This window comes from Emydura macquarii, unplaced genomic scaffold (genome assembly GCF_026122565.2).
Source record: "Emydura macquarii macquarii isolate MOO-44397 ecotype Brisbane River unplaced genomic scaffold, CSIRO-AGI_Emac_v2 contig_691, whole genome shotgun sequence".
NCBI lineage: Eukaryota > Metazoa > Chordata > Testudines > Chelidae > Emydura > Emydura macquarii.
In genome coordinates, this window is record NW_027130828.1 from 8,927,335 (window position 1) to 8,954,690 (window position 27,356).

Below are 27,356 nucleotides of genomic sequence, written 5' to 3' on the forward strand. Positions count from 1 at the left end.
GCACATATTGTTCTGGGCTGTTTGTTTGCACCAATATTGGAGACTGCACTGGTTTCCTACTTGTTTCCAAATGCAATTAAAGGGGTTGATTTTGATCTTTAAAGCCTAAACGATGCAAGGCTTCAATTACTGGAAAAAGTGCATCTCTCTATGCAGAGCTGTAGGAATCATCTAAGACATTCTTGTTCAATCACTAAAGGTATGTCTCCAATGTAAAGAAAAACCTGCATCTGGCCCAAGCCAGCTGACTCGTGCTTACAGGGCTGTTTCATTGCAGTGTAGACTTCCTGGCTCTGTCTGCAGCCTGAGCTCTGCGACCTTCCCAGTTCACAGGACCCTAGCGCTCAGGCTCCAGCCTGAGCCCAGAAGTCTACATTGCAGTGAAATAGCCCCACAGCCCAAGCACCGAGAGCATAAGTCAGCTGGTATGGGCCAGCGACGAGTGTCTAATTGCAGTGTATATGTAGCCTAAATCTGAACGTCTGAAGACAGTCCAGTCTCATTAGAGGGTCTCTTGCTTCCCTTCTTGGTATGATATAGCCCATGTTTGTCAACTTCATTACCCAGCATAAGGTGCATTATTCACTCATGCTTTTGCCTGAACTGAGTTAGCTGTGATAGGTATTTTTGTGTTCAGGATTGGCGATGGATTGGATGTTGCTCTTACATTTGTTTTACTACGGCAGGGAGAGTTGTACATTTGGGGCATGTTCTTGTTGCATCCAAGCACTGACAACATATTCAGTTATGTTTATTTTAATATTTTTAGGAGTATAAATGTCCCCAGAAGCTCAGGCAATGGATACATGTTTTATAAATCAAATTTTAAATTATGTCTTTAAGATGCTTCAAGTGAATTGATTTGTTTCCCATTTACATAATTTTCTGAAATATTGATTGACTTTTACAATTTTTTTGGTCAGTTTTAAAGAATCTCAGACCTTGATGCTTTCCTTGACTTCACACCAGCACTGAGGGAAGAGTGTTTTAAAATAAGCCAAATTTACCATTTAAAATGAATAGTGACAATATTTTACATAAAACATTTGTATTCAAGAGCTAACCTTACTGAAGTCTATTGAAGAATTAAAACTCTGAAGATGTAACACAACTGATTTGGGGGGAAAGACCTCCTCCAGTTTAGTTTAAATAGATGAAGTGGTAGATAATCCTAAGTACTGAAAACAACCAAGGACATTCCCTTCAAGCACCACATTCTGGCACCTCAATGAAGAGACTGTGAAAGTGATTATAGGTCTATCCTCCTCCCCACCTTGCCCACGCCAACAGAAATTTGAACAAGGGTTTGTTCTTTACTGTGCCTGCCCCAAATTCTAAGGTGTGTATTCAGATTTCCCACATTCAGTACCACCCACCATTCTCTGTTGGAAAAGTAGACAACTAATCTCAAAAACAGATGCAAGCCACTTTACTAGTAGCCATTGCTGACCAGTTTCCAATCACAACTCTCCACTTTCCCTGCCCCCCAAGGTAGTAAAGCGGAGGATAAAGAAAACTAGGAAATTTTGCAGCATGGAATCCCCAAAATATACACGTGTACTTACTCGTGCTGTTCTGTCATCATAGCCTTCATCAGACATTAAGAAATCACAGACTCCCCTGGTGGGAATGCTGGTGTTCTCTGTAATCCATGTATGCAAGTAGACTTCTCCCAACACCCGCTTCATGTGTTCCCGAGTCAAGTGCATTTCTACTGCTTCAATTCGTGCCTGTATTTCAAGGAGCTTCTCTTCCATTGGCTCATGTCCTCCTATGTCACTTGACTGGGCCAGTGCATCATCTGCTGTGTCATCGGTGTCTGTTCCTTTGCTCACTTCACACAAACTCCGCTTGCTGGCCTGTTTTGAAGTTCCCTCGTCTTGATGATCATCTTCCGTACTGCCCATCCCAGTGGAATCGGATATGAATACTTTAGTGTCCTCATGCGAAGGCCTCCACATGACCTCAGAGGGCGTTTTCTGCATTGACTGGTACAAAATTCTCAACAGGAATAGCTTAAAACGCCAAAAGTAAGTGGATCCACAGCTCTCAATCTTTTTATCCAAGGCTTCTTGTAAGAACTGAGGGATGTGCTTATCCTTCAAAATCTTCCAGCGCACAAGGTCTGTCAAGTCCACTTGTCTGAAAAGATTTTGGACAGAAGACTCCAAGAGCTGAGCTGCCGCCTCCTCAAATGTTTTGAGAGTTACAAACTGAACTTGATAGTTTTTGTTGACAGGGTGAAGGCCGTTGGTCATGCCCTCTGTTGTAATAACTGCTAGGTATGCGCCACAGGGGCTTACAGTTATCCCGTGAGTCCGCACAGAGCCAAATACTTCAGACAGCTTAATAAGCTGATGCTCAAACTTTAACGCAACATCTGTGAAGATGGGAATGAGTTGCCTTACCTTTCCATCACTTGAGCATGTGTATACTGTGCCATTCTGTTTATCCGCAGTCATGGATACAATTGGTAAAGAGTGAAGCCCTGTTACATGGGAATTATGGACATTCAAACCTGCTTTGGATATCAAGAGAAGACACCAAAACACGTAAGATCCTCTTGCAGCCACCACTAAGCTACAGCTACATTTCTGGTAAGGATGGTAGAGAGGAATACATTTGATACTGTGTACTGGCAACTGGTCCATTTCTTGCCATAAAACAACAGGTTGTCTGAGTGTGAAGTAGCCTTTAACTGCTTTTAAGTTGACAGGAAGGATTTTAACTGGTCCAAAAGCACTCCCTACAATGAGTCCACTCATCTTTCGGTTGTTGTGTTCATATTCCCACCAAGACAAGACACTAGGGGAATTTATTCCTGACTCTATGGTATTGCAAGAAGTGATGGATTCTTTACCCACAAAAGGAAGCTGAAACTGCCAAACTGCAATGTTTCCATTTTCAAAGAGTACGGCGAGAAGTACACTGCCAACATCTCGGCATTCATTATTGTGTTTCACCTGCTGGGTGGTACAGATACCCGACCACTCCATACGGACTGGAGTCTGCATGCTATGCCTTCTCTGAAATTCTGAGAAGTCCCCTAGCTCTCCTCTGGGGGTCTCAGCCTTAGAAAGTTTGTAACTGGTTTCAAACAGACGCTCCCCATAAATCTCTGTCAGATCAACCAGCTGCACCCACTGTAGTCTGTTGAGGTTAGCATGGATGGTTAATCTATTATCCATAGTTAGAGCTGCTAGAAGGCATCTTCCATTAGCATCACAGCCCAGTGGAGACCAGCTGGAATATTTGAATCCTCGCATGGGTGGTAGTGACTTTCCTTCAGGGTTGAATACTCTATCTAGCATAAAGGTCTGACTAACAGTTGGATCCTTAGAGTTTGCAAACTTTTCTTTACATTCTGCAACCTCCTTTTTTGAACCAACCTGAAACAGAATAAGTACTATTAAAATACAATTTTATAGGAACATTTTCTAAAACAGTATTTTTATTATACTATAACAAAAATATCAATTTAATAATTCTATACTATGTGCCCAATAGGGGAGAGAGGAAGAAGAGAAGGATTTTAACTTCCATTAAAATCCATGGAAGACTCATGGCTGAAAGTCTGGCCCCTATTTTGAATAAGTCTTAAGCTGTTGTCAACTTCAGCATTCATGCCCAGCAGTTGAAAGGTACAGACACAACCAATGGGGTGAAGCACTCCCTCATACTGATCAAAAGAAGAAAACCCAATTGCAAATGTGTAATTTCTGCTACACTAATCATGGCCTCTTTCACCTTCAAACACAAACAAGCCAACCTGAAAAGCAGTATGTAATAATACACCCAGTTATTAGCATAAAAGTTTTTAAATGTCATGAGTATGGAGGCAACAATCTACAAATAGCTTCTTCCTCAACAGACATGGCAGCTTTAGCCCCAAATTTTGAGTATTTTTGTAAGATGGTATCTTCACACTCTGTATATTTTATTAAAGAAACACACCAGAAAATAGACTCAAACCAATCAGTTTACAATCAAAAACTCTGCACACCACTCTGTGCAGGCTAAACAACTTAATTGTTACAATGTTGCTTACATAAACTTTCCTACTGTAACCCTTCCCTCCACATCTTATTCTCTCTCTACAAATTACAATGAAGCCTCCAAACTAGCTTAATCCTCTGCACCATATAGCCCTGTTTATGGGAAGGTCACATGTAATTCTTGATGACCGGCAAAGGTTTAAAATGACTGTCACTTTTGGGTTTGGAAAGGTCAGTCTTAGCTTACAGGGCATGTTAACTTAGGAGTTATTCCTTTCTCCAGTGTACTGAGCAGGGATTACATATATATTAAGAATCAAATGGGCACAACCTAAAATATTCTAGTATTGCAAAGAAGCAGGCATTGGGAGACCACATATGACATCAGAACTGTTCCAGGCTGACAGAGGCTTGGTAAGGCTGTGCTTACGATTTCCTAACGAATTATGAAGCCAAAATATGCAAGTAAAACTCTTACTTCTAAAATTTCCTCCTTATTCCCACCCCCAATTTGCATGTATTTGGCTTTTATTAGGTTTAGAAGGATGCTTTGAGGCCTCTTAAAAATGGCCAACTATAACTACATTTTGTGATTGTAAATTTCTCCTTTCCATTTGCACCATAGCTGAGAACTTTAAAATATTGGTAAGTCCCCAAAACTGAAGTCTACTATTTATCCACAGAACAGATAAAGCACAGGCAGCAAAGATGCAAGCTTTTTCATACTGTTCTACCAATGTGTCTCAGCTATGAACTGGAGAATCACTCCTAGGCAGAAATGGAGACTTCACTCGTCTTATCTTCTTTAATTCTTATTTCTGTGGTGGAAGAGGCAAGAGTGGGTTGTGAGCCAGGAACCCCAGCCCATTGTCTAAGACAGGGGTTCTCAAACTAGAGATTAGGACCCATCACAGGGTCGCGAGTTGTCAGCCCCCATGTATGCTGTGGCTGCAGCTGACAGCCCCGTGCATGGCTGACAGCCAGAGCCCTTCAGATATGGGTGGCTAGAGCGCAGCGGCTGCTGGCCACGTTTTTTGAAGGCAACGCTACCCCTAGCAGCAGTGCAGAAGTAAGGGTACTATGGCATAGGGGTGCGGGTGGCATAGCATGGAGAGTTGTCACTTTTTTGGGGGGGTCGTCACAGGCTAAAATATTTTCAAAGGTGGTCCCAGAAAAAAGTTTGAGAACCCCTGGACTAAGACAATTTGAAATCAGATAACTGGTTATGTCTTTGCCCCTACTATCCCTACAGCACATTTGAACTGATTGAAACGCTCTAATTGATATTTTGAGCCATCTAATTTAACATTTCTAAACTTACTCCTACTGGTAGCCACGTTGATAAATGTGACACTGGCAGTATGGATGAATTTAGACAAAACAGACCCGCTGCAGTCTGATGAGTATTTCATATCTGTATCTCCCAGACACACTCAATCAAGTGCCAGGTCCTATATAAAACAGAGATGCAGACCCTGGCTCAGAGATTTTACAGTTTAAGAAACCTACTTTAATAATAACAATCTGCAAGACCAACCCATGCCTTGTCTTTTCCATTCAAACGTAGCCCAGTTACTCAAATGAAGGTTTAAAAAAGCCATTTAAGCTTATTTATATTATGGAATTTTGCACCAGTGAAAATGCACTGCATCAGTGTAACTTACCTCAGTTTGAAACTTCTGCAAATACTGGGGCAGTGCATCTTCACTGGGAGCTGTCTGCACTTGTGTGGCTATACTGGTGCAAAAATCCATAACGGTGCATAAATCAGCCAAAGATTTCAGGTTTAAGTCTTTCTTTATACACTAGCAGTCAGCAAAAACAGGTTCAATGGACTTTTCAGTCATGCAGATACAGAAACGTTTAGGATACTTGCACTACATTAAAAATAGCTTTTTCGGGCAGCAAATAGCATACAATATAGGAAACTGCAATGAGACCCATCTGTAATTTACACATCCACCCCAAATAATTCCCAAGATAACGTATCTGATATTAGTGTCACATTAGAGAGACAAGGTTGTTGAGGTAATATCTTTTGTTGGACTAACTTCTGTTGGTGAAAGAGACAAGCTTTCAAGCTTACACTGAAGCAGTGTCTACGCTATAAAGATAAGTCAACCTCTATTAGGTCAACTTATCCCTCCTTGAGGTAGTGTGGGGAGCTGAGAGGCCTGCGGGCCCCCGGGCTCCTGGTGGGCTGCCCTCTCTCGCTTCCCTGTTCCTCATTGGGAGTGGGGTCCAGCCACCTGGGCCTCTCACCCTGGCTCCTTCCTGGGAATGTAGTCCAGCCACCCAGCTCCCCAGAGCTTTCTTGGCTCTGGCAAGCCATGAAATTGACAACACAGTATTTACACTGAGGCCTTGTCTACACTAGAAAGTGTTGTTGACGCAAGTTACAGCAATGATCAAAAAGTGCTATAATTACGCTTGTGCTTGTTCACAAAGCACTCACTGTATCGGCAAAGCGCCTCCACAGTTGGTGCTCTAGCATCAACAGTGAGAGCAGTGCACTGTGGATAGCTATCCCACTGTGCAACTCGCCACCTTCTGCCGCTAGGAGTTGTGGGAAGGCAGAGAGGATCAGAGTGCATCATGGGTGCAGGCTCAACATCCCATGATGCAGTGATTTCCATCCCATCATTCCATGGGTTTCCAACTGCATTTCCATGGCCCCCATTTCCTGTGCTTCCATCCTCTCTATCAGAAAGGATAGATCCTGCACTGCTCTCCACTGTGGTTGTCAGTGTTCTGAACACATTGTGTCATGCGAGCTATCATGAACTCCCAATCAGAACAGGAATACGAGGCACTTGACCTGCTGTGTGCCATGCAAACAAACAATGTTGGATTAATGTTTGCATTCACGGAGCATCTGCACACAGTGCACCACCACTTTTGGGCACATGAAGCAAGCACTGAGAGGTGGGGTCACATCGTTATGCAGGTTTGGGATGAAGAGCAGCAGCTGCAGAACTTTCAAATGTGCAAAGCCACCTTCATGGAACTCTGTGTGAACCTCGCCCCTGCCCTGAGGTGCAAGGACACCGGAATAAGAACTGCCCTCTCACTGAAGAGTATGATGATCACCATGTGGAAGCTGGCAACTCCAGACAGTTATCAGTTGATCACTAATCAGTTTGAAATCAGGAAGTCCACTGTTGGCGCTGTGTTACCTCAAGTGTGCAGGGCCATTAATCACTTTCTGCTATGAAGGACTGAGAGTCTTGGAAATGTGTATGAAATAGTGGATGGCTTCACAGAGACGGGATTCCCTAACTGTGGCGGGGCGATAAATGGCGTGTATATCCCAATTTTGGGCCTGAACCATCTTGTGATGGAGTATGTCAATAGAAAGGGGCACTTCTCTATGGTACTGCAGGTGCTTGTGGATCACCGTGGGCATTTCACTGACATCAGCATGGGTTTGTCAGGGAAGGTGCATGACGCACGCATCTTCAGGAACACTGGCCTGTACAGAAAGCTGCAAGCAGCGACTTTCTTTTCAAACCAAAAGATTCCAATCGGGGATGTTGAAATGCCCACTGTGATCCTGGGAGACCCAGCCTACACCTTACTGCCATGGCCCATGAAGCCTTATATGGGCAACCTGGAAAGCAGCAAGGAGTGCTTCAGTAACAGGTTAAGCAGGTGCTGAATGACCACTGAATATGCGTTTGGCAGATTCAAAGCTTGCTGGCGATGTCTTTGACTTGTTAGCTCTAAATGAGGAAGATATTCCCCTGGTTATAGATGCCTGCTGTGTGCACTTATTTGTGAAGCTAAGGGTGAAAAGCTTCCCCCTAGGTGGAGCATAGAGGCAGATCGCCTTGCAGCTGACTATGAACAACCAGATGTCAGGGCTATTAAAAAGGCACAACGGGGGGCCATTCAAATCAGTGAGGCCTTGAGGAACCATTTCGACAATGAGCACCAAAAAGGTGTCTTTGTAAACAGCACTGTGCCATGCTAGCCAGCTTGCACTGTGTATCAATGCAAGTTGCAACCACCAAGTGCAAGAGATGAAGATTGCTTATCCTTCACAGAGTATGTATGTCTTTATTAAATAACCATTATTCAGGACACACACAAACAGCTGGACTGGAGGGGAAAAAGCAGTGAGGGGCAGTGTGAGCTATGATAGTTGGGTGTAAGTCCAGCTGTCATTCTGGAAGCTGTCTGAAGGGGTGGAGTGAACGGGAGATTGGTAAGAATGTGTGCGTGCAGTCAGAGGAGAGCACGGAAAGTAGTTCTGTATTGGCTGCAGGACGGGGTGAGCATGCATGAATTCAGTCTGCTGCGTTATGAGTGACTTTAGCAGCTTCATTTGCTCCTCCATGGCTTTTATCATGCCCTCGTGACCTGCTATCACTTGCTCCTGGTTTTTCCTCCTCTCCTGCCTATCAATTTTTTTATTTTTGGTCACACAATGTTTCCATGCCTTTTACTCTTCTTTTTCCGCCTCAGAGGACTGGAAGAGTTCTTGAAACTTCACCTTCACCTCTTTGCTTCTCCATGGTTGTTTTCTTATCATCCACAAGCACTCAGCAGGTGTGTAGGGGTCTCCCCTCAAGGGCACATCTGTAGCAGCATAATAAACAATGAACAGAAGCATGATTGTCAGTGCACTACCAGCATTGATTCATTATTGTAAAATAGTCTCTCTCTCTGTCCCCTGGCAAGCGCACAGCTCAGTGATTGCCCAGGGCAGGGTGAGTTGTGCCCTGGGATAAGGGGCACTGAAGCTGGAGAAAAGGTTCTGGGTGATTGTTTGGGATGTTGATGAAGGTAGATAGGGACAACATTTCAATTTGTGCCACCATTTTCCACAGGTGGGGGCCACAGAAGCCTATCTCACTTCTGAGAGCAAGCAGGGATACTAGGTTGCATCTCCTCCACATGAGCAGCTTCAAACTGGCTCCCTATGATGCTTGCTTATGTGCCACTTTGGTCCCTGCACAAGTGATGGCCGATTGGTGCTGGAAAGTTTCCTACAATGGGGCAAGAAAGAAAGCAGCTCTGCTGAGGAATCTCCGGCTAAGGATTGGCGAGTACCTCCAGGAAAGTTTCCTCGAGATCTCTGTAGGATTCCTGCGAAATCTCAGTGTGCATTAACACACTTCTCCGCCATTCTGCCTAGGTGCACAGGGGAATGGGACGCAAATGCAAACACAGCTACTCTTGTATCCCTTCAACCAGCTTTATAATGCAACAAAGCAAAGGACAGCTGTACCTCAGGTAACCGAGCAGCGTCAGCTCAAAAAAATCACTTACCGGAGCTCTCCTCTCCTGCATCCTGCACACCAGAGCTGAAGGGCTGGGAGTGGCTCAAACCCTCCAGAGTCGAGAAGAGGTCCTGACTCCCCACATTCCCAAACATCCCAGTTTTCTACTCCGCATTATCCTCCAACTTGACTTCCTGGTCCACAACTTCTTCGTTGGGGTTGAGTCCGGTATCCCTGGCCCTGCAGAGGTATCCATGGGACTCTTGGCAGTGGAGATGGGGTCACCACTGAGGATGGCTTCCAGCTCCTTATAGGAGCGGCAGGTCTTTCACTCTGCACCACAGCACCAGTTTGATTCCCTAGACTTTTGGTACCCCTGCTGCAGCTCCTTGATTTTCACACAGCACTGCAGTGTATCCCATTCATAGCCCTTCTATGCCATGCCACAAGAAATCTGACTGTAGATATCAAAGTTCCTTCGGCTGAAGTGAAGCTGGGACTGCACAGCCTCCTCTTCCCAAATGCTGATCATCCAGAAGCTCCAGTGTGCTCCAAGCAGGAGAGCATTTGGTGCATGAAGCCGCTAAGGTCAGCTGTCAAGATGTGTTGTGAGCTCTCCATGCCAAGCAAGAAGAAAGTGGAATTTCAAAAATTCCCAGGACTTTAAAGGGGAATGGACGGATGGCTGCAGGGCAGCAGAGTTCAAACTGATGGCCAGGGCGGTCATAATTGGCACTGTAGGACACTTCCTGGAGATTATTTACAGTGACACAATCAAGCACGGGGTTCTACACTGACGCTTTGTCGCTAAAAGTGTGGCACAGAAAGCTCTATGCCTCTCATCAAGGTGGTTTTATTTTCTCACAAAATCTGGGCAGTTGGGTCGGTGGAGGGAGAGGGGGATTGTAGTATGTACACCACCGTTTTAGTGCAAAAAGCTGAATTTGGTTGACAAAAGTCTGTAATGTAGACCAGGCCTGACGCTACATTACCCTAACTACACTAACATAAGTCCTACGCCTCTCGCTGAGGTGGTTTTATTATGTCATCATAGCAGTGGAGTTACATCGGCAAAAGGAGCATTTCAGTGTGTACAGCTCCCCTATTTAGTTGACAAAAGCTGACTCTTGTTGACAAAACTCTGTAGTGTAGACCAGGCCTGAGCTCTTAAGGTCTAGGAAAGGGACTAAGAGTGTCAAAGTTAAATACAAAGTAGAATAGATTGTTTAGCATAAATAGTTAACACATACCCTAAACTGAAGAGAGAATTCAAGATGAAGTGGCCCATTAACACCTCTGCAATCATAGAACAAAAAAGGGATTGAGTGAGTTATAGATTGTTGTAATAAACCACAAATGCAGTGTGTCTATTCAGTCCATGATTTTTAAGCTATGTCTATACACTACCACTTATGTCAGTATAACTTTTGTTGCTCGGGGGTGTGACAATATTAGCTCATTCCTGTCAGCATAGAGTGGCTACACTAGACATCTTGTAGTGGTGCAGCTGCATCGATGCAGGTCTGCTCCTGTAAGCTCTCTAGTGTAGACATGGCCTTAGTGTCTAGCAAAATTTGAATTTAAGCTCCCATGTTTGTCTTTTTGAAGGTGTTGTGCAGGTTTCCTTTAAGGATGAGGACTGAAAGGTCACATAATGAGTGATTGTTTAGGGTGTTTGTGTGAGTTATATTCCTATGAGAGTTCATTTGAGAACATAGTGATTGTCTGGTTTCACCCACATAGTTGCTATTGGGGCATTTAGTGCACTGGATGAGGTAAACCTGTTAGGGTCACATATGTTTGGAACATTCTTCCTCTCTGCACTTCTAAATGACAATGTATTTTGCTTAAATAATCAATACTCTTCTAGTTAAACAAGTACAAGAGTAGAATGGAAGCTGATTTGCAGTACAAGACTGACACCAGCAATAGTATCAGTAAAACTTAGTTGTAATTAGTCTTTTTTAGATGCATAATAGTTGCACACTGAAACAAATATTTTCACTTTGACACTCCTGAGCTAAGCATAGGTGTAGTTTTCTTTTGTTTTAGTGTCTTTAACTCTTGAAAAAGAGTTCTAAAGTCAAATCATTTCTGAGCTGCCTACCTTATTACAAGAATACCTTAAAACTGAACTTTAGGAAATCTAATTTACTTGTAATCATTAATGCTTTTTTACTTTCTGTATTTAGTTCATCTTAGGAAAGGAAACAGGCTAGCAGTTTTACATTCTGGTTTTCATGCACTAGGAATAATGCTTTAATAGAGGTATAAACAAGCTACAGGGAAGTGTTCTAAATCCAAAATAAAGTTAACTGTTGCAAATTATGTTTTAGTTTTCTTTTGAAGAAAAAGGGGCTTGGAAAATAAATAACGAGGAAGGCTCAGGATATAACCAAGGTAAGTGTTTTTATTTAAATAAGTATTTACATTTAAAGTACTATCCTGTATTATACAGTATAACAAGAACACACTGAAATGTGCCCTACACAAAATGAAAGTATAAGAAAAAGGACACTGAGTACCTTTCCCAGACCTGAAGAAAAGCTCAGTGCAAAATTGAAAGCTCCTCTCTCTCACCAACAGAAGTTGGTCCAATAAGGATATTACCTCACCTAACTTCTATCTAGTATAAGCACAGTCAGTGTACTCTAGGAGCTGTTTAAAGAAGCAAACAAATACTAAAGCAATGAGCTTTTTAAAAAAGTAACATTCAGAATGAACATTCTCCATACTATTTTTTGCACCATAGTGAACCAACTATTCATCCATAGATGGACTCAGTGAACATACAGGCAATAACTTGTACTGTCACATACAAACGGAGACTGGTCCAGACAAAAACCTGGTCTTGCTTTGCTGTGCTCACGGACTAAGCAATTACCTCCTAAAGTTTCTCTCACTATAGACCATTCGTCTTCCAATAATTAATCCCTATCTGGATTAGCTTGGATCTGAGGGACAGGGGCGATGGTGTCACGTGAGAGAAACCCCAGTAGTAAACAAAGCCACCCGTATGCCGACACCAGGCGACCTCAGACAATAGCAGCAGCTGCGGGGATGGGACCGGACTACGGCTCCCTTGGGTGACGGGGACAAGAGCAGGGGGTGGGGCAGCCTTGGAAGGAGGTCGGCCGCATCGCTTTAACGGGCAGATCCCAAGGGGTCTCGCCATCAGCGGGCAGCTCCTGCCTTCCACTGGGGGGGGGGCTGGAAAAGGCAAAGCCCCGACCTAGACCAGAGTCTCTCCGCCGCGGCGGTGCCACCTGAGGGGGGAGGGGGCCGGGAGAAGAGCAGGATGCCCGGGGGGCGGGGGGAAGGAGCGGCGCTCAATCCCCCGGCCGCGGGAGGGGCACGGTCTCCCCCCGGCCTGGGGGGCTCAGAAGCGGGGGGGGGGGTCCCCAGTCTCCCTCCCTCCTCACCTTGAGCAGGCAGCCCCCGGCGGGCGCGGGCACGGCCGTGCGGTGGATGACCAGCTCCTGCCCGCCGCTGTGGATGTCGCTGAGCTGCTCCAGCACGGCGATGCTGCGGGCCGTGCTCACCGACACCCGGTGGTCCTCAGACCAGGCCAGCGGCTCCAAGCCGCTCACGCCGTGCTGCAGCCGCACGGCCGGCTCCCTCCGCACCGCCGTCAGCCGGAACCCCGCGCTCGGCCCCGCCGCCGCCGCTGCCGCGGCCTCCTCCGCCGGCGGCTCTTCCCCTCCTGGGGACAGCGCCGAACTCCCCTCACTTCCAGCCTCCGCAGCCGCCATCTTGCCGCCGCCTCACACACACAGGCTGCTCGGAGCGCACTGAGCATGCGCCGCGCCCAGTGAGCCCGCGACCATAAAGGACCCCTGCCCGGCTTGGGTTCCGGGTGGCTAACCCATTGCCTGAGTGAAGTCCCCTCAGCAATAATAGGGAGTGAGAGCAATAATTTAGAGTGGGCAGAAGCCTCAGTCACGATCATAGTGCACGAGTGAGAGTGATAATATCCATAATAGTGATCAAGAATGATGTTGCAGGGGGGGCTACGATTATAATAAACCACAACAATACTTATTCATATTGCATGTGAACTAGAATTATGTATCTCTGGGATAACTGTAATCCCGAATGATGCGTGGAAGAATTTATAATAACGTCAGCAAGTGTGATGACATGGGAGAGATTTAATGAATAGTAACACAGTGCAGCTGTGTACTAAATAATATTACCATATTATTATACATATATAACACTGACAGTTGTTATTACTGTTATTACATTGAAGATGTGACATTGTAAGTTTGTCAAGGCAGGATCTTTTTGTTATGTGTTTGTACAGCACCTAACACAGTGGGTCTCTGGTCCATGGTTGGAACACCCGCCTTGGTGCAATACCAATACAAAAATAATAAAACCAAACCACTGTTTTCTCACTGAACCCAAGTGAAAACCAAATGAAAAGGCTTTGCCTGTGGAAACTACACTGGAGTTGGGATAGTTGAACCCTCCCTCACTCCTTGGCAAACTTACAGCCCTTACTTACCAATAGACTGGAGTAGCATACTGCCTTTTGCCCATCCCCACCAAAGATACTTGGTGGCCTAATGGATTTATGCTGTACACCAGCCCATTGTCCTGGGGATATTGGAAAGCTGTAAACAGAGGTATTTAAAGTGAAATGTGTTTTAATTCCTCTGAGAAACACGGGACTGGGAGAGATTTTTGGAGGAACATAGTGGGAAAATGGCAAATATTTGGAATAGGGATTGTACAGTAATTTGGAACAGTTTTTAAAGTTGTTTTAAAGTTGTTTCTTTTTTGGAAAGAAGGATTTTGCTCTACACATTTAAAAGCAACATTTATTTATCTCATTAATCATTTAGTTTGCAAAAAAAACCAAAACCCACCTCCCTTATTCTAATTTTCCCAGTTTGAGAGCAGCCCAAGTGGGTGAGATTTTAAATGTCTCATTGGTACTGCAAAAAAAAAAATCTTTCCTCACAAAAGAGAGAGAGAGTTTAAACACTGCCCTTCAAAATTAAATCCCTCCTCTCTCAGCAAGAACATAGGAGCCTGAGCAGGTCTCAAAATACAAATAAGCTGTTCAGAGAAGTGCTTTTGGGATTTGCTGTTTAGGGGACTCTGCAAGACAGCTATGTTTGGGGTCCTTCACTGCCAGGGTAGTAGTAGTAGCCTGAGTCCACATGTGGGTTTCTCTCTCTGCTCTGGTAGTAGTTAGCTGCAGCTAACTTAACGTCAAACTCTGCCTTGGGCTTGGAGCTTCTGCAGCTGCATGGGTGTCTCTGTGGGGTCTTGTCCTTCAGGGCTGTTGTTTTCTTGCAGATAAAGGCCCCATCAAAAGCTGTGTGTTAAACCATGGAGGCAGATGAGGGATTGATTCTCAACGTGTGCTCTCTGCCTGCCCCAGATTTCCACCGTTCTGCAGGACACAAGAGGTTCCCCAAGACACTGTCCAGGAAGGAGAAGTGGGTATGTTTAGTTCTTCATCTGGGTCTGATACAAACAGAAAAAAAACAACTTTGAATTCTTTTCTGAAACAGTTTGGTCAAATGTGGTATTGTAACAAGTCATTCCCTCTTGTTTTGTTTTATTTTGTAAAGATTTGAAATAAGAATTATAATTCACTTATCTGTTACGGGGTCCCCTGCACCCTGAATCCCTCCATCCTCAGTAGGGGTGATGGGATCCTGGGTTAGCAGGGAATGGTGTGATTCAGATGAGTGAGGTTTGAATCAGGGGTCACATGCAAATTCCCTCAAGCCCAGCTGGCTCAGCAAGATACTGTTGGACTTCAGTGCTGGGTCCTGGCAGTATTCAATTGTTTAATTCTGCAGAGCTGACCAGTTTTGAGAAAGCTATTTAGACTATCTGACTACAGTCTGAGGAAAAAGGACATCAGAAGTAGGCTTTGAAGTCTGATCTTAGAGGATCCTGCTGGTTCAGTTCCACTGATTACCCAAAGAATGTAGTCTCCCTGATATTTTTGGATAATTGAGCTTTGCTCTGTAGCTAAGGTTACATATGGACTTTCATGCTACATCTCTTTTTTTTTTTCCAATCGCTTGCAACTTTCAGAAATTCTGCTTTTGAGCTTGAGTCTTTCTGTGTTTGGTCTCAATCCAAAGGTGACTTTTATATTATTTGTTTGTTTCTGTGAGACTTGCTAACACAAACCAATGCCAACAGTATGCTGTCTTTACACCTTTTTAACTAGCCTGATTCTGCAGCACTCACTGCTTACTCACACAAGCCTTCCCATTGTCTTTAGTGCAGCTACTGATCTGAAGAAAGACTGCTCATGTGAGTAAGGGTCACAGGAATGGTTCTTTAGCCCCCAGTGTTGCAATTGGATCTGCCCGGGCGTATCCTTGGGCACTGCACAGGCACAGAGGTCTGCCCACACAGGTATGATTAAAGGATCAGGTCCCGGTGCCTTGATTCTGCAATTGTACTGTGTGGACAGGCACCTAGTCATAGCACCACTGACTTGGCTCCATGCAGATGCAGAAGCCCTTCTGCAAGGAGGTCATTGCAGGGTCAGAGCTGTAGCCACATTAAATTTGATGGGACTGTTCACAGGGTGAAAGCTAAGCACATGCATATGTTTTTGTGGGATTGGAACCTTAGTTTGTGAGCGCTTCACAGAAGGGACTTTGTCGTAGTTGTAGAGTTTAGGGCCAGCGGGGACCACAGATCATATTGTTTGACCTCCTGTACATCACAGGTCTCCAGCACCTGCTGTCTTCATTTGTGTCTTGAACAGTGCTGAGTACAGTTAATAAATGATAATAAATATTAATAGTCATCAGTGTGTATTCAGCAAAGAGATTGCCTTGTGACAGGTTTTGATCAGTAAATGAAATGCCAAAAGGGCTGTGTAAGTATCAACAGCCAAGAAAATATATAGCACTGGATCTTGTGCTTTGGAGTCTGTTGGGTTCCACCCCCATGGATGGAATTTGCACACATGCTGAGTCCCACTGAAGTCACTTGGCTGTGCATGGGTGCAAGGGTCTGCCCATGTAGGTCTGATTTTTGGATCAGGACGGTTGGCTATGACTGTTAAAGTGAAAGAATACATCATCTGATGGGGATGATTTTGAAAATGGCACATGTGAACCACTTTGTTACTTAATTGTTTTAGAACTCTGGTTGCTAGGAAGGTTATCTGCAGTTATAGGACGCAGCTTTCTCTGTGTATAAGTTGTTCTTGAGTCATTTGAAGATTGTTAAATTATGGGTAAATTTTCAAAAGCACCTAAGTGACTTAGGCACTTTTGAAAATTTTACTCTATATAGGAAAAAGTCTCATAATAAATGGAATGATAAGATTCACTGTTAACAAGTTGTTCCCCAGTAGAGGAGAGAATTCTGAAGGAAGTTGTTTAACATCATGAGCATATGACAGTATTTTTTTAATCACTGTGAGAACACGATGGCTTTTAAGCAGATGTAGTCGTGTTAAAAATTATTATTGTTATTAGTATGAAAATGTGTGCGCGATGTAAATGTTTGAGGGCTTTGGGGTTATTTTGATATTAGAACAGGCATGTACAAATGGGATGGGTGAAATCTTAATTGCCTGGTTGGGGAACATTTTTAAGAAAAAAGTGTTGTGTTGACAATCCCACTTTTAGTTTCAGCAAAGCACATTTTGGAGGACTGTGTAAAATGTTGGACAACATTAAATAAGATAAATCAATGGGGGGAAGGACACAGGGGGTAATAAAAAATGTTCAAAGAGAAATTGATGTACAGTCTGTTAAAGACTTCTGTCAGCTGTTTAGGAAGTAGAGGCCAGACCCTCAACTGGTGTAAATTGACACTGTTCCATTGAAGTCAGTAGAGCTACATTGATTTACACCAGATAAGGATCTGGCCCTAGGAGTTTATGTTTTGTAAAGGCCAAATATAATTGAAGAAAGAAGGTCAAAAAATAATACAGGATTTGAGAGGCATGTGCTGAGGTGGCTGGTAAAGTTGCAGAATGAAAACAAGAATGTGGAGGATAGCAAGGAAATATAAGGACAAGTAGAGAAAGAATAGAGAATTGCACAGAGAGTTAAGATGATTCAGAAAGTTTTCACTTACATAAGCAAAAGTGATGTGACTGATGTAGGACATGGATGAGATGGTGAAAGACATTTAGCGATGGAAGAAAGTTAAATTAATTATGTGCTTCAGTATTGACAGAGGAATATGGGGAGAACAAAAACATTTCCCAGGGGAGGCAGAAGGAATTTCAAAAGAAATTAGGATCGTTATAGAACCAGGAATAGAGAGATCAGAATTCCTGAAGTTTGATGGAAGCACGGGTCAGAATTAAGGCGGTTCCTTCCCTTAAAGAAGGAAGAGAGGGATGAAGGTATGGCTCAAATCTGATCATGAGATTTGCGCGGCAATGATTTTGATTATAAAGAGGGTACTTGTTCAGTTACTATAAAAACTGGATCAGATACTGTCGTGATTGGCACCAGAATAAGAATTTAGATTATTACTATTTGTATTACAGTCTCTGCTCTGAAGAACGTAAACAGGTCCAATTGCGAAATCAAACCCTGTTACTCTATACATGGGCATGAGGATTCCAATAGGAAGGGATGCAACTCTCTAGGGCCTTACATAACAGACAAGAAGGGTATAATATTGCATACTTAATCCTTACACACTAATCCATCCTGTTTATTTGCTACCTCTGAAGCAATCTAAAGGTCTGAAAAGGAAGCGCCAATGGGCAGACGAAGGCACACTTTCAAAGCGGAAACCTAAGTTGTCAGTATTCCCAATCAAGAAATATGATAAGGAGGCTGATATCTGCGTGAAGGGAAATTTGTCATCAAAATCTCCTCCGAAGAAGCGCTCAACTGACAGACAGAATGAGAGCCTAAGCAGCAGACCTTACATTAAGACGTCGTGTCTGTTTAAAAACAACCCTGAGATTCCAGAAATTCACAGGTACTTTAAACAAACAAAAAAAACCCAATAAAACACTATTAATTTCTTATCCTTATATATACAAAGCATGAGGCTTTGTACTTCCCCCCTTGCTATGTACATACAGTCTCACCATTCATCTCGTACACTGGCGTTCAGCCATTTCTAGACAAGGATTCCCCCACCCATCTGATCTGGATCTAACCAGGCTCCCTCTCCTGTTTAGCAAACTGGGAAGGTATAACAGCCTGTGTAGAATGGAATAGGAGGGGCAGGGTGGTTGAGAGCCTATGATCTAATAAGACAAAGGTCCTGATCCTGCTTCCCTTGAAGTCAATAGGAGTTTTTTCATTGAATTAAGTGTCAGATGGAAGAAATGGGCCTATGGTTTGTTGGTATTTTCAAAAGACACATGGCAGAGAGTGGTCTCAAACCACTAAAATAGACTATACATCTCACTAAATGTATAACCCTGTGACATGGAGACAATCCTGGTTTAAAAATTTTGCCGTATGGGTTTAACCTGACTCTAATTTGTTGTTTCTTGGCTGTCTTTTGTGAATCCCATCGCTTTCGGTGGGGTAGGCCCTCAGGACCTGGAGTACTGTGATAGGTTCCCTAGCTACTGTTAACAAGAACAAGCTATTGTTTCTTTATTGTCTGTTGTTGTGCTAGACCATGAAGATAGGTTTTAGTGGGAGCCGCTGTAAAGAAAAAGCAGCATCCAGTATGGGGTCAGATTCACTCTTGCTGTCTCCAGAAGATGTGAATTGTGTTAGGATTCCACTGATAATGGGAGATTCCCACTGGAGGCTGCCTAGGGGATGTGCTGAATCCGCATATTCCCTGGCTGGCCCGACCATGTCCCTTCCCCAGGCAAATGTTGTCTGCCACTGCAACCTTCAATTCCAGGCAGACGTTCTGCCACTAGGATCTTTGCATTGGAACGCAAGCTTGACTCCTTTGGATCTAGCCCATAGTCTGTGGGTGACTGGAACTGTCTCACATTGCTCTGGGCTTTTTTCCCATACTTGCAGAGGTGGAGTGAAACAGGTGCAGGAAAAGGTTTTCACTTCGGATTCTTTCAGCCAGCTGGACCTCCATCCCCATCTGGTGAGTGCTAGACTGGCAACAAGGTCATTGTGTAGCGGTGTAAGGCTATTTTATTGAGTTGTTTTTAGTGGGTCTTTGTTTGGGAGGGTTTGTGTTTTTCAGCTTGGAGATGAACTTTTGGAGGATATCCCCCCTGTGAGGTGAGAAGAGCTCCTTGTAACCACAGCTCCTGTTGACATGGATTAGCTCACTAGTGATGTTGTAGTCTGAAGGCAGCTTTTGCATCAACATCCCTCTGAGTGCCTTTAGCTGTGCTCCATCCAACACCAGCAACCCACATCAGCTCTACACACAGATGCCCATTTCAATATCAGTAGCCCACACCCCACCAGTCCCAGATCCAATCTTCTCAGCTGGCATGAGCTGGCACCCTAACCCACTGCATCAAAACCTTCCCATTGTTTCTTGTGGGTTGCAGATGAAAATATATTGAGGGTTGCGCAGAAGCCACAATTTTACAGGTCCCAAATGTCATCACCCACTAATAACGTTTTGATGGACTAGCACAAATACTTGTAGGACCAGTGAACTTTTCCAAGCACTTGCCTCAACTAGTGATCAGAGAGTGGGAGAGAATATCAGGCTTTTGGGTTTCTCCTTCTCTTGTATTACAAAAGTCATGAAAGTGAGCAGTATAGAATAAAAACCTTTTAACACTGTATTTATCCCTTTAGGTTTCCACAATAACCACAGTCTTGAAAATGTCAAGTATGACCAGGTGAGCTAACCTGAATAAACTACTTTCCGCTTCTGTAGCACCTTCCATTTGATGAACTTCAGGCACTTTATAAACACAATTCATAACCCTCCACAATTCCTGTTAAAGTCTATGGGAGCTGTCAGTGTGCTGCACCTCCAAAAATCAAGCCATAAAGTAACTTGATGTAGAGCGTCATTGGTGGTGCTGGAAATGGAACCCAGGAGTCCTGGTTCTTGGACTTTAACTGCAAAATCACTCATTCCTTTTTAGCATAAATAACATGTTTCTGTTGCTCTGTTTTCACGCATCACCGTTTCTGATGTTGTAATTTGCAGCAGTAACTAGGAGAGCACCCAGGTTTGTGTAAGCCCATGTACACGGTTTTGAAACATTGGAAGGATTTTTAAACCTCACATCTCTATTAATACTTTGAATGAGTGTTTGTGTGTTCTTAATGTGTATTATCTGTCGCATAGTGTTCAGAAGCAAACTATTCCTGTGCTGCTGAAAGGCAAGGATGCACTGGTGAGATCCCAGACAGGTTCAGGTCAGTATTTAATTGCCAGTGTTTCTTACTCAGGCACAATATTAATTGGATTCCATGCACTTAAACTGAGCAAACCCAAGAAGCCCAGCAAAAGCCATAGAGGAAGCCAGGCGGCCCAGGCTGCACACCCAGTCATATTTTGAATATCTGCTCAGTCTATTGCGAACAGCATCTCATTTTGCCGATTCACATGGTCAGGGCTTGAAAGAGTATCACCACCATCTTTTTTTTCTGCCCCCATGACTCATCAAGCTTCCCATTTGAGATTTCCGGCCTTTGACCTCAGTTTAGGAGCAGTGGGATGTATGTTTTTTCCTAACGCACATAAGAACGGCCATACTGGATCAGACCAATAGTCCATCTAGCCCAGTATCCTGTCTTCTGATGGTGGCCAATGCTGGATGCTTCAGAGGGAATGAACAGAACAGGGCAATTTTGAGTGATCCGTCTCCTGCAGTCCCATCCCAGCTTCTGGCAGTTGGAGGTTTAGGGACACCTGGAGCATAGGATTGTGTCCCTGACCATCTTGGCTAATTTCCAGTAGTGGACCTATCCTCCACGAACTTACCCGATTCTTTTTTTGAACTCAGTTGTGCTTTTGGCCGTCCCAACATCCCATGGCAACAAGTTCCACAGGTTGACTGCATTATGTAAAGAAGTACTTCCTTTTGTTTATTTTAAACCTTCCTCCTATTAATTACATTTGATTGCCCATCTCTACTGAAATCTACAATTTCGACCATTTTTAAAATGACATAAACATTTTGTTGTTTTTCTTACTAAGGTAAAACGCTTGCCTATGGCATCCCCCTTGTACAGTCCCTGCAGGGAATGAAGTCCAAAATACAGGTACATACCAGAGAAGTGTGTGCGCTCTCTCTTTTGATGTTCAGAGCAATAAAAATAAATTATAACCGATGCACTTAGGTCAGAAGTGTCTCCCTCTTGTTATAATGGTTAAGCAATGTCTCTCTCCCTATTTAGTTATGACATTTTGCAATTTGGCCTACATGACACTTGCACACTGTAAATATAAAGGCAATATAAGAAAAAATATTAAGGGCTCTATGTTCCCCTACACTTAATGCAGCACAGAGGGCAGGCGAATGGGCCAAAATCTCAAGGTGGGGAGTAGAGGGAGGGAAGTATCCATATAGAGGAAAACGTGGTTACATAGTATATTTGCTCCACCACTCTTGCATAGCTATCTCTTTCCTTTCTTCAGCCATAGAGCCTGGCTGTGTGTTGCAGAGGGGGAGGAATCGGGCAGCAGCTACTTTGTCCTACATGTTCCTTCTCAAGTCCATCAAGAGTTACCATGCTTAGCGCATGTGTAGGTTGTCACTCCTAGATGCAGCAGCAGCTTCCTCTCCATGACTTTTCAGCACTCTGGTGAGAGTGGTCAGCCAGGAGACTGGCTGCAGAGCATGGCAATGGCTCAGAATTAGGGTGGGGGTCTGGAGACTTGTTTCTTCTCTTCAGGTCCTGGCCTCCATATCTTTCAATGACCTCTCCCAATTCAGGTCATCGTGTTGACCCAGGGGATGGTGCTGCAGATCCATCTTCCTGTTTTGTGCCTCTTTAGGGTGTAACCAGGAGGATTTGTCCCCTAAATTCTTTATGGGTTGCAATAATTGCAAAACAGCCTGGGTTGTCACTGTCTGTCCCTTGTGTGTCTGATTGTTCCTATGCATCAAATGTTAGCGTATTTCTGCAGATTAAGAAATAAATACGTGAAATTGCATAGATCATATATAACAGGTGTGTGTAACAATAAAATCTTGGCTAAACAATGAGCATGATGGATTTCAGACTGTGGAAGAGACAAGACAATCCTCTACTAATATTTAAAGAATGTTAGCACCAGGGAGAGAAAAAAGATTTGTTTACAATTATAACTAGGAGTAATGGAATGACACTCTGCAAAAGTAAATGTAGGTTGAATATCAGGGGAAAACTTCCTAATAGAGCTTTGCTGTCTAGTAGAAATTACACTAGAAAGTTTAAGGGAAGTGTTGGATTCTCCATTGCTTTGAATCATTTCAAACTGTACTGGGCAATGCACTAGAGAATGCAGTGAGGGGGACAATCCTGCATTGAGCCCCAGTAGGATTGATTTCATGAGCTAATAGGTCTTTTCCACCTCTGTCTTCTATGATGCTCTGAGTTTGTGGTGCATTCTGCTCAATGGTACTCTGTCTCTTCTGGTTTCAGCGCAGTGATGGGCCTTATGCACTTATATTAGTTCCAACAAGAGAGGTAAGTTACGTCGTCTTTTTTCTAAGGGTGGCGCTGGCATTTTAGCGCTGTGATTTCTGTTACTTTCTCAGGCCCTGAATGTTTGTTTGGCCTTTGATTCCAGTAGAAGCAGGTGTGGGCCCTTGGCAAGCTCAAGAGTTCCCTGAGATGTCTTAGCTAGTGAGAAGTTTACATGAAAAATGTCAGTTGCAGGGCAGTTCAGTGCCTCCTGCTGTATACTCTGATTTACATAGTCAATTATAACAACATTCAGTATGGCAGTGCTTGCACTAGCTCTTGCTCTATGATCTTTTAGGGATATCCTGTCAACTTAATTTTACTTCAGTGCTGAGGGGTAGATTTTCAAGTAGAGATTTATGGCTCGTATCATTGCCAGGAGGAATTATGGGCTGAATTCATCTCTGGCCTAAGCATGTACAACTCCATTGCAGTCACTGGAGTTGTGCCCACAACAACCAATGATGGACTTTGGCCCAATGTCTCCAAATCCCCAGGCACCATATGGAAATGTTTCTTCCCAGAGCATCCTATACTATCAGTTGGCGTGTTCTCCAGTTTGCGGAGAGTTGCAGTCTCATGTTGATTTCAGTTCTCTACCCCATGAATTCCCTTCTATTAAAGTCTCCCCGTCACCTTTAATTTAACAAAAAAATTAGCATTTAAGAGTGGGAGATTTGGGATGCCCCGTTGGACAGTTTGGTAGCTCATCTCTTCTCTTCCTCCCTACTCTTCACTCAAATCTTCCCCTTTTAGAAAGAATATTTGTTGCCTGTATGAAATGTTTTCTCTTGCCTTCAGTGGCTACAGAAGTAAACTGGGGAGAAACATCCAAGTTTCCCCTTGTATTTAAGAATTGGTTGGCAACCCTGGAGAAGCTCCTTGGCTTAGTACGTGGGAAGGGAGAGTTTGTGAGTAAAATCAGTGCTGCAAATGCAAGGGTTTATGCAAACACTTCTGTTGATTTTTAAAGCCCCTTTTTCAAATCCATCAGTGAATGTTGAAGATGAGGCTAGCAGGAGTTTGTTTGTTCTCTGAACTCTTTTATTTGATTTATTTTGTTTGCCTTACAAAGGCAATTTCAGAGCAGAGTATCAATGTTTTCCATATCAAACGTTAATAACTTCCGTGTGGAGAATTGATCACAGGTATCTAGTTTTGGGAACAATATTTTACGCAACCTGCAGTGCAGTACCTCAGCTCAATTCTGGGAAGGGAGAAGGCTCTGAAGCTATTTAAATTTTTACAGCAGCAAACTTTCTGCTTCCCCAGGATGTTCCATGAATACCAAGCATGCAAGAGCTGTTTGTAAAATGGATTAAAGGGTAGCTGTTGAGTACATTTATAAAGTTAGTCTGTGATTACATCTGGTATTCTTTTTACTTTTCATGGTTTGTAAATGGCCTAGGAAGTTTGGCAAATAAATAATATTTAGCACTTGCCATGTTTCATCGGAGGAGTTCAGATAATTTTACTCACACTAGATAAGCCTCACTCGTATACACATGCTCCATGAGCTGGGTAGATATTATCCACACTTTGCAGGTGGGAAAATGGAGTTGCAGAAAGGTCAGATGACATGTCCTCGGTCGCACAGTGAGTCGGTGGCAGAGCTGGGAATGTAACCCTCAAGTGCTGGTTGTCAGTTCCCTGCTTTAACCCTTGGTTTACACTCCCTTTCTCTAACAGTTTTCTCCTGGAAGGCATGTTGTCCCACACTGGTTATAGTGGAGCAAAACCCAGCATGCTTTGGATAGTTTCTTTCTTGTGCATCAGCGAAAGAGGTCAACAGAACTGTGCACAGCTCTGAGAACAGTGTTTATTAATTTGAACCAGCAGAGGGAGCACAAGACATTGTTTTTATATAGGTCCAAAGCTAATAGAGGTTTCTTTCTTTTTGTTGACTATTCAATTGATAGGATACTGTGTGGGATATCTTTTTAAGTGATAGAGCTATTTCGAATTCTAATAACATACATCACCAGTTTATAACAGTTGGAAGAAAGATCAGAATTTGATCTAAATTGCTTGGTGCTATCCTTCTAATACAGATGTGTCAGACTTCCATAAAACTTTACTTTCATCTTTTGATATCTGCAGCTAGCCCTACAGAGCATTGATACAGTCCAGAAACTGCTTAAGGTAAGGATTCCACTCTTTATTTCCTTCTCACTCCTTCCTGAGCCATTTGCTTTGCGACGCTAAGCACCTTCTGTTCCCCTAAGCGCAATAGGGAGTTGAGGGGACTCAGCACCTAGCAGGATATCTAGTCCTTAAAATAAAGAATAAAACCCGTTCACTTTATTTTAGCGTTCAAGGGAAAGCACAGTACATTTAAGCTTGATTTTTCCTATTGGATGTTTTCAACTATTCAGTGACTGCTGTGGTGATTAATTATAATACCCTAGGGAGCTAAATACATATTTGTTAAAGAAGAGTAATACAAAAATAGATTTTTGCGATGTTTTGTTTTTAGAGATGCCTGCCACTGCTTCAGAATTTCCCTGGCTCAGAATGGAAACTCTTACGCAGACAGCTGCCTTTGGACTGAGATTGATGCTTAACAGCGAAGCTCTGGTGTAGTAAAATAGGCCTCAGGGAATCAAATAGCCACTTCAATGCATGGGGAAATTGGAGACTTGCAAAGTTGTTATGTTGGTAACTTTTTTTTTAATTTGGTTAAATTAACCCCAAAAAAAAAATGATGCTAAGAACAATAGAACCTCCCTCACAACAACTTTAGGCCATGACCCTGCAAACACTTATAGTTGAACTTTACTACTGTGAGTAGCTCCATTAATTTTGATGGGACTACTGGCAGTGGTAAAATTGAGCATATGAGTCATATTGTCAAGAAGATTTTTTAAAAATTATATTTAAGACATTTTAAAAATCTTTTTTTTTTTTTTTTTTTTTTTGTAATTAGATGTCATAATTAGAAGATCTTTGATATTAAATTCAAGTCTTCCTTTTAACATTGGCCAGTTTCATTCCAACAAGATCTAGAGCAGTTAAAGGAGACAATTCAACTGGGCGGGAGGGGATTGGGCTTTGCCCCCTTTTGTTTTCTTCTTTCTTATGTGCAAGATGTAATATCCACACAAGCAAGACTAAACCTTGTTAAAATACAGTCAGGGCCATTGCTTTGTTATAGTATGATGGCCCAGCATGGTAAAATTTGTAGTGTTGGTGAGGTCTACATTTTCTGGGATAGACAATCTGTTTGATTGGGTTTTTGGAAAGGCTTCCTATAGTAGTGAAGCGGGGAAAGGCTTTTCTGTAAGTGGCTGGCTAAATTCCTCTTCAAATGATTAATGCTGCTGGGATTTTATTGTATCATTCATGATGTGTTCGGGTACCTAGAACCTTCGATACAATCCTTTAAAATATTATTTATTTATTTATTTAAATGTCATAAATTATTGGAGATGGCCCAATGGCCTGCTCCATTTAGGGCAGTTGTTATACTGCTTACATGACATGCAACATGTTGGGCAGTGTTCTGGCCTTTAATTAACCACAAGGTATGTATGTACAAAGTTAAAAGTTGAATTTCATCTCTCTTCCATGCCCCCTCTTGAATGAGGTGGAGTGGGTCCATATTTTGTTTTCATCTGTTAAAAACTGAGCTACGCTAGATTCTGCTGGAGACTAGGACTCAATTGAAATAATGACAGAACTCCTATTGACTTCAACAGAGCCAGTATTTCATCCTCGGAGCCTTTACTAGCCCAATAACAAGCATATATAAAGGATCTTTATTATGTTTCTTTATAGTTTGCTTGGCTAAAGGAAGCTTTTGCTATTTAAAAAAAAAAAAAAAAAGGAAGAAATAGAATTGCAAATTGTCTTTGAACATTTAGGCTACATGGGGAGGAGGTGGAAACTATTAGTATATTATTTGAAGTGTTGCAAAAATGATTCTATATCCATCTTCTCAAACAACATTAAAAGCAAGTTATGTAGCTAAAATTAACATTACCACTGATATTTAGCTGCAGGTAGGAGAGTGCGTGTGGGCTGTATCTGTTAGATCAAATCAGATGCACAGCTATAAACCTGAGTTGCATATCTTTTTGTCAGGAAAAATCAGTTTTGGATTAGTATCTGGCCTCTTTTTAAGACAACTTCATGTACGTCTTGGTTTTCCTCCACTGTAGCCATTTACCTGGATTGTGCCTGGCGTGCTAATGGGGGGAGAAAAGAGGAAGTCTGAAAAAGCCAGGTAGGAAGCTAACTTCTTAACATTATATTTTGGGTTCCCCTGGTATACAGCCCTTTCATCTGTCATTATTGATTAGACGGCCTTTTTCCTGGGAGAGATGCTTGTGGCTTGGTCAAGCTTTGACCCCCCCTACCCCCAGATCTTACACAGATCGTCAGAATAGAATTATAGAACTGGAGTGGATCTTGAAAGGCAGTATTAAGTATTATCTGGACCATCCCTGACAGGTGTTTGTCTAACCTGCTCTTAAAAATCTCCAGTGATGGAGATTCTAGAACCTCCCTGGGCAATTTATTCCAGTGATTAACTACCCTGACAGTTAGGAAGTTTTTCCTAACGTCCAACCTAAACCTTCGTTGTTGCAGTTTGTCTA

The 27,356-nt window shown here is 43.1% G+C and overlaps 2 protein-coding genes and 1 long non-coding RNA gene across 4 annotated transcripts in view; 1 reads left to right on the forward strand and 2 right to left on the reverse strand.

The window, feature by feature from the left end:
• GTF3C4 (general transcription factor IIIC subunit 4) overlaps positions 1-12,980 on the reverse strand; it is an 18,632-nt gene extending 5,652 nt beyond the window's left edge. The window contains exons 1-2 of the mRNA XM_067541898.1: positions 12,643-12,980; positions 1,566-3,389 (exon numbers count right to left, since the gene is read on the reverse strand). Coding sequence (XP_067397999.1) covers positions 1,566-3,389; positions 12,643-12,972 — 2,154 coding nt within the window. The 5' untranslated portion in view covers positions 12,973-12,980. The remainder of the gene's footprint in view (positions 1-1,565; positions 3,390-12,642) is intronic.
• On the reverse strand, positions 8,039-9,645 carry LOC137148832 (uncharacterized). Its single transcript, XR_010918598.1, has 2 exons — positions 9,270-9,645; positions 8,039-8,576 (listed from the first exon to the last, which is right to left on the reverse strand). It is a non-coding gene; the product is annotated as an uncharacterized lncRNA (long non-coding RNA).
• A 1,374-nt stretch (positions 12,981-14,354) lies between the features above and the next one.
• Positions 14,355-27,356, forward strand: part of DDX31 (DEAD-box helicase 31) — a 66,794-nt gene continuing 53,792 nt past the window's right edge. For both annotated transcript variants that reach the window (XM_067541610.1, XM_067541611.1), the window contains exons 1-10: positions 14,355-14,393; positions 14,531-14,677; positions 17,910-18,163; positions 19,180-19,255; positions 19,930-19,973; positions 20,432-20,502; positions 21,287-21,351; positions 22,717-22,761; positions 24,859-24,900; positions 26,919-26,983. In XM_067541610.1, coding sequence (XP_067397711.1) covers positions 14,564-14,677; positions 17,910-18,163; positions 19,180-19,255; positions 19,930-19,973; positions 20,432-20,502; positions 21,287-21,351; positions 22,717-22,761; positions 24,859-24,900; positions 26,919-26,983 — 776 coding nt within the window. In that variant the 5' untranslated portion in view covers positions 14,355-14,393; positions 14,531-14,563. The remainder of the gene's footprint in view (positions 14,394-14,530; positions 14,678-17,909; positions 18,164-19,179; positions 19,256-19,929; positions 19,974-20,431; positions 20,503-21,286; positions 21,352-22,716; positions 22,762-24,858; positions 24,901-26,918; positions 26,984-27,356) is intronic.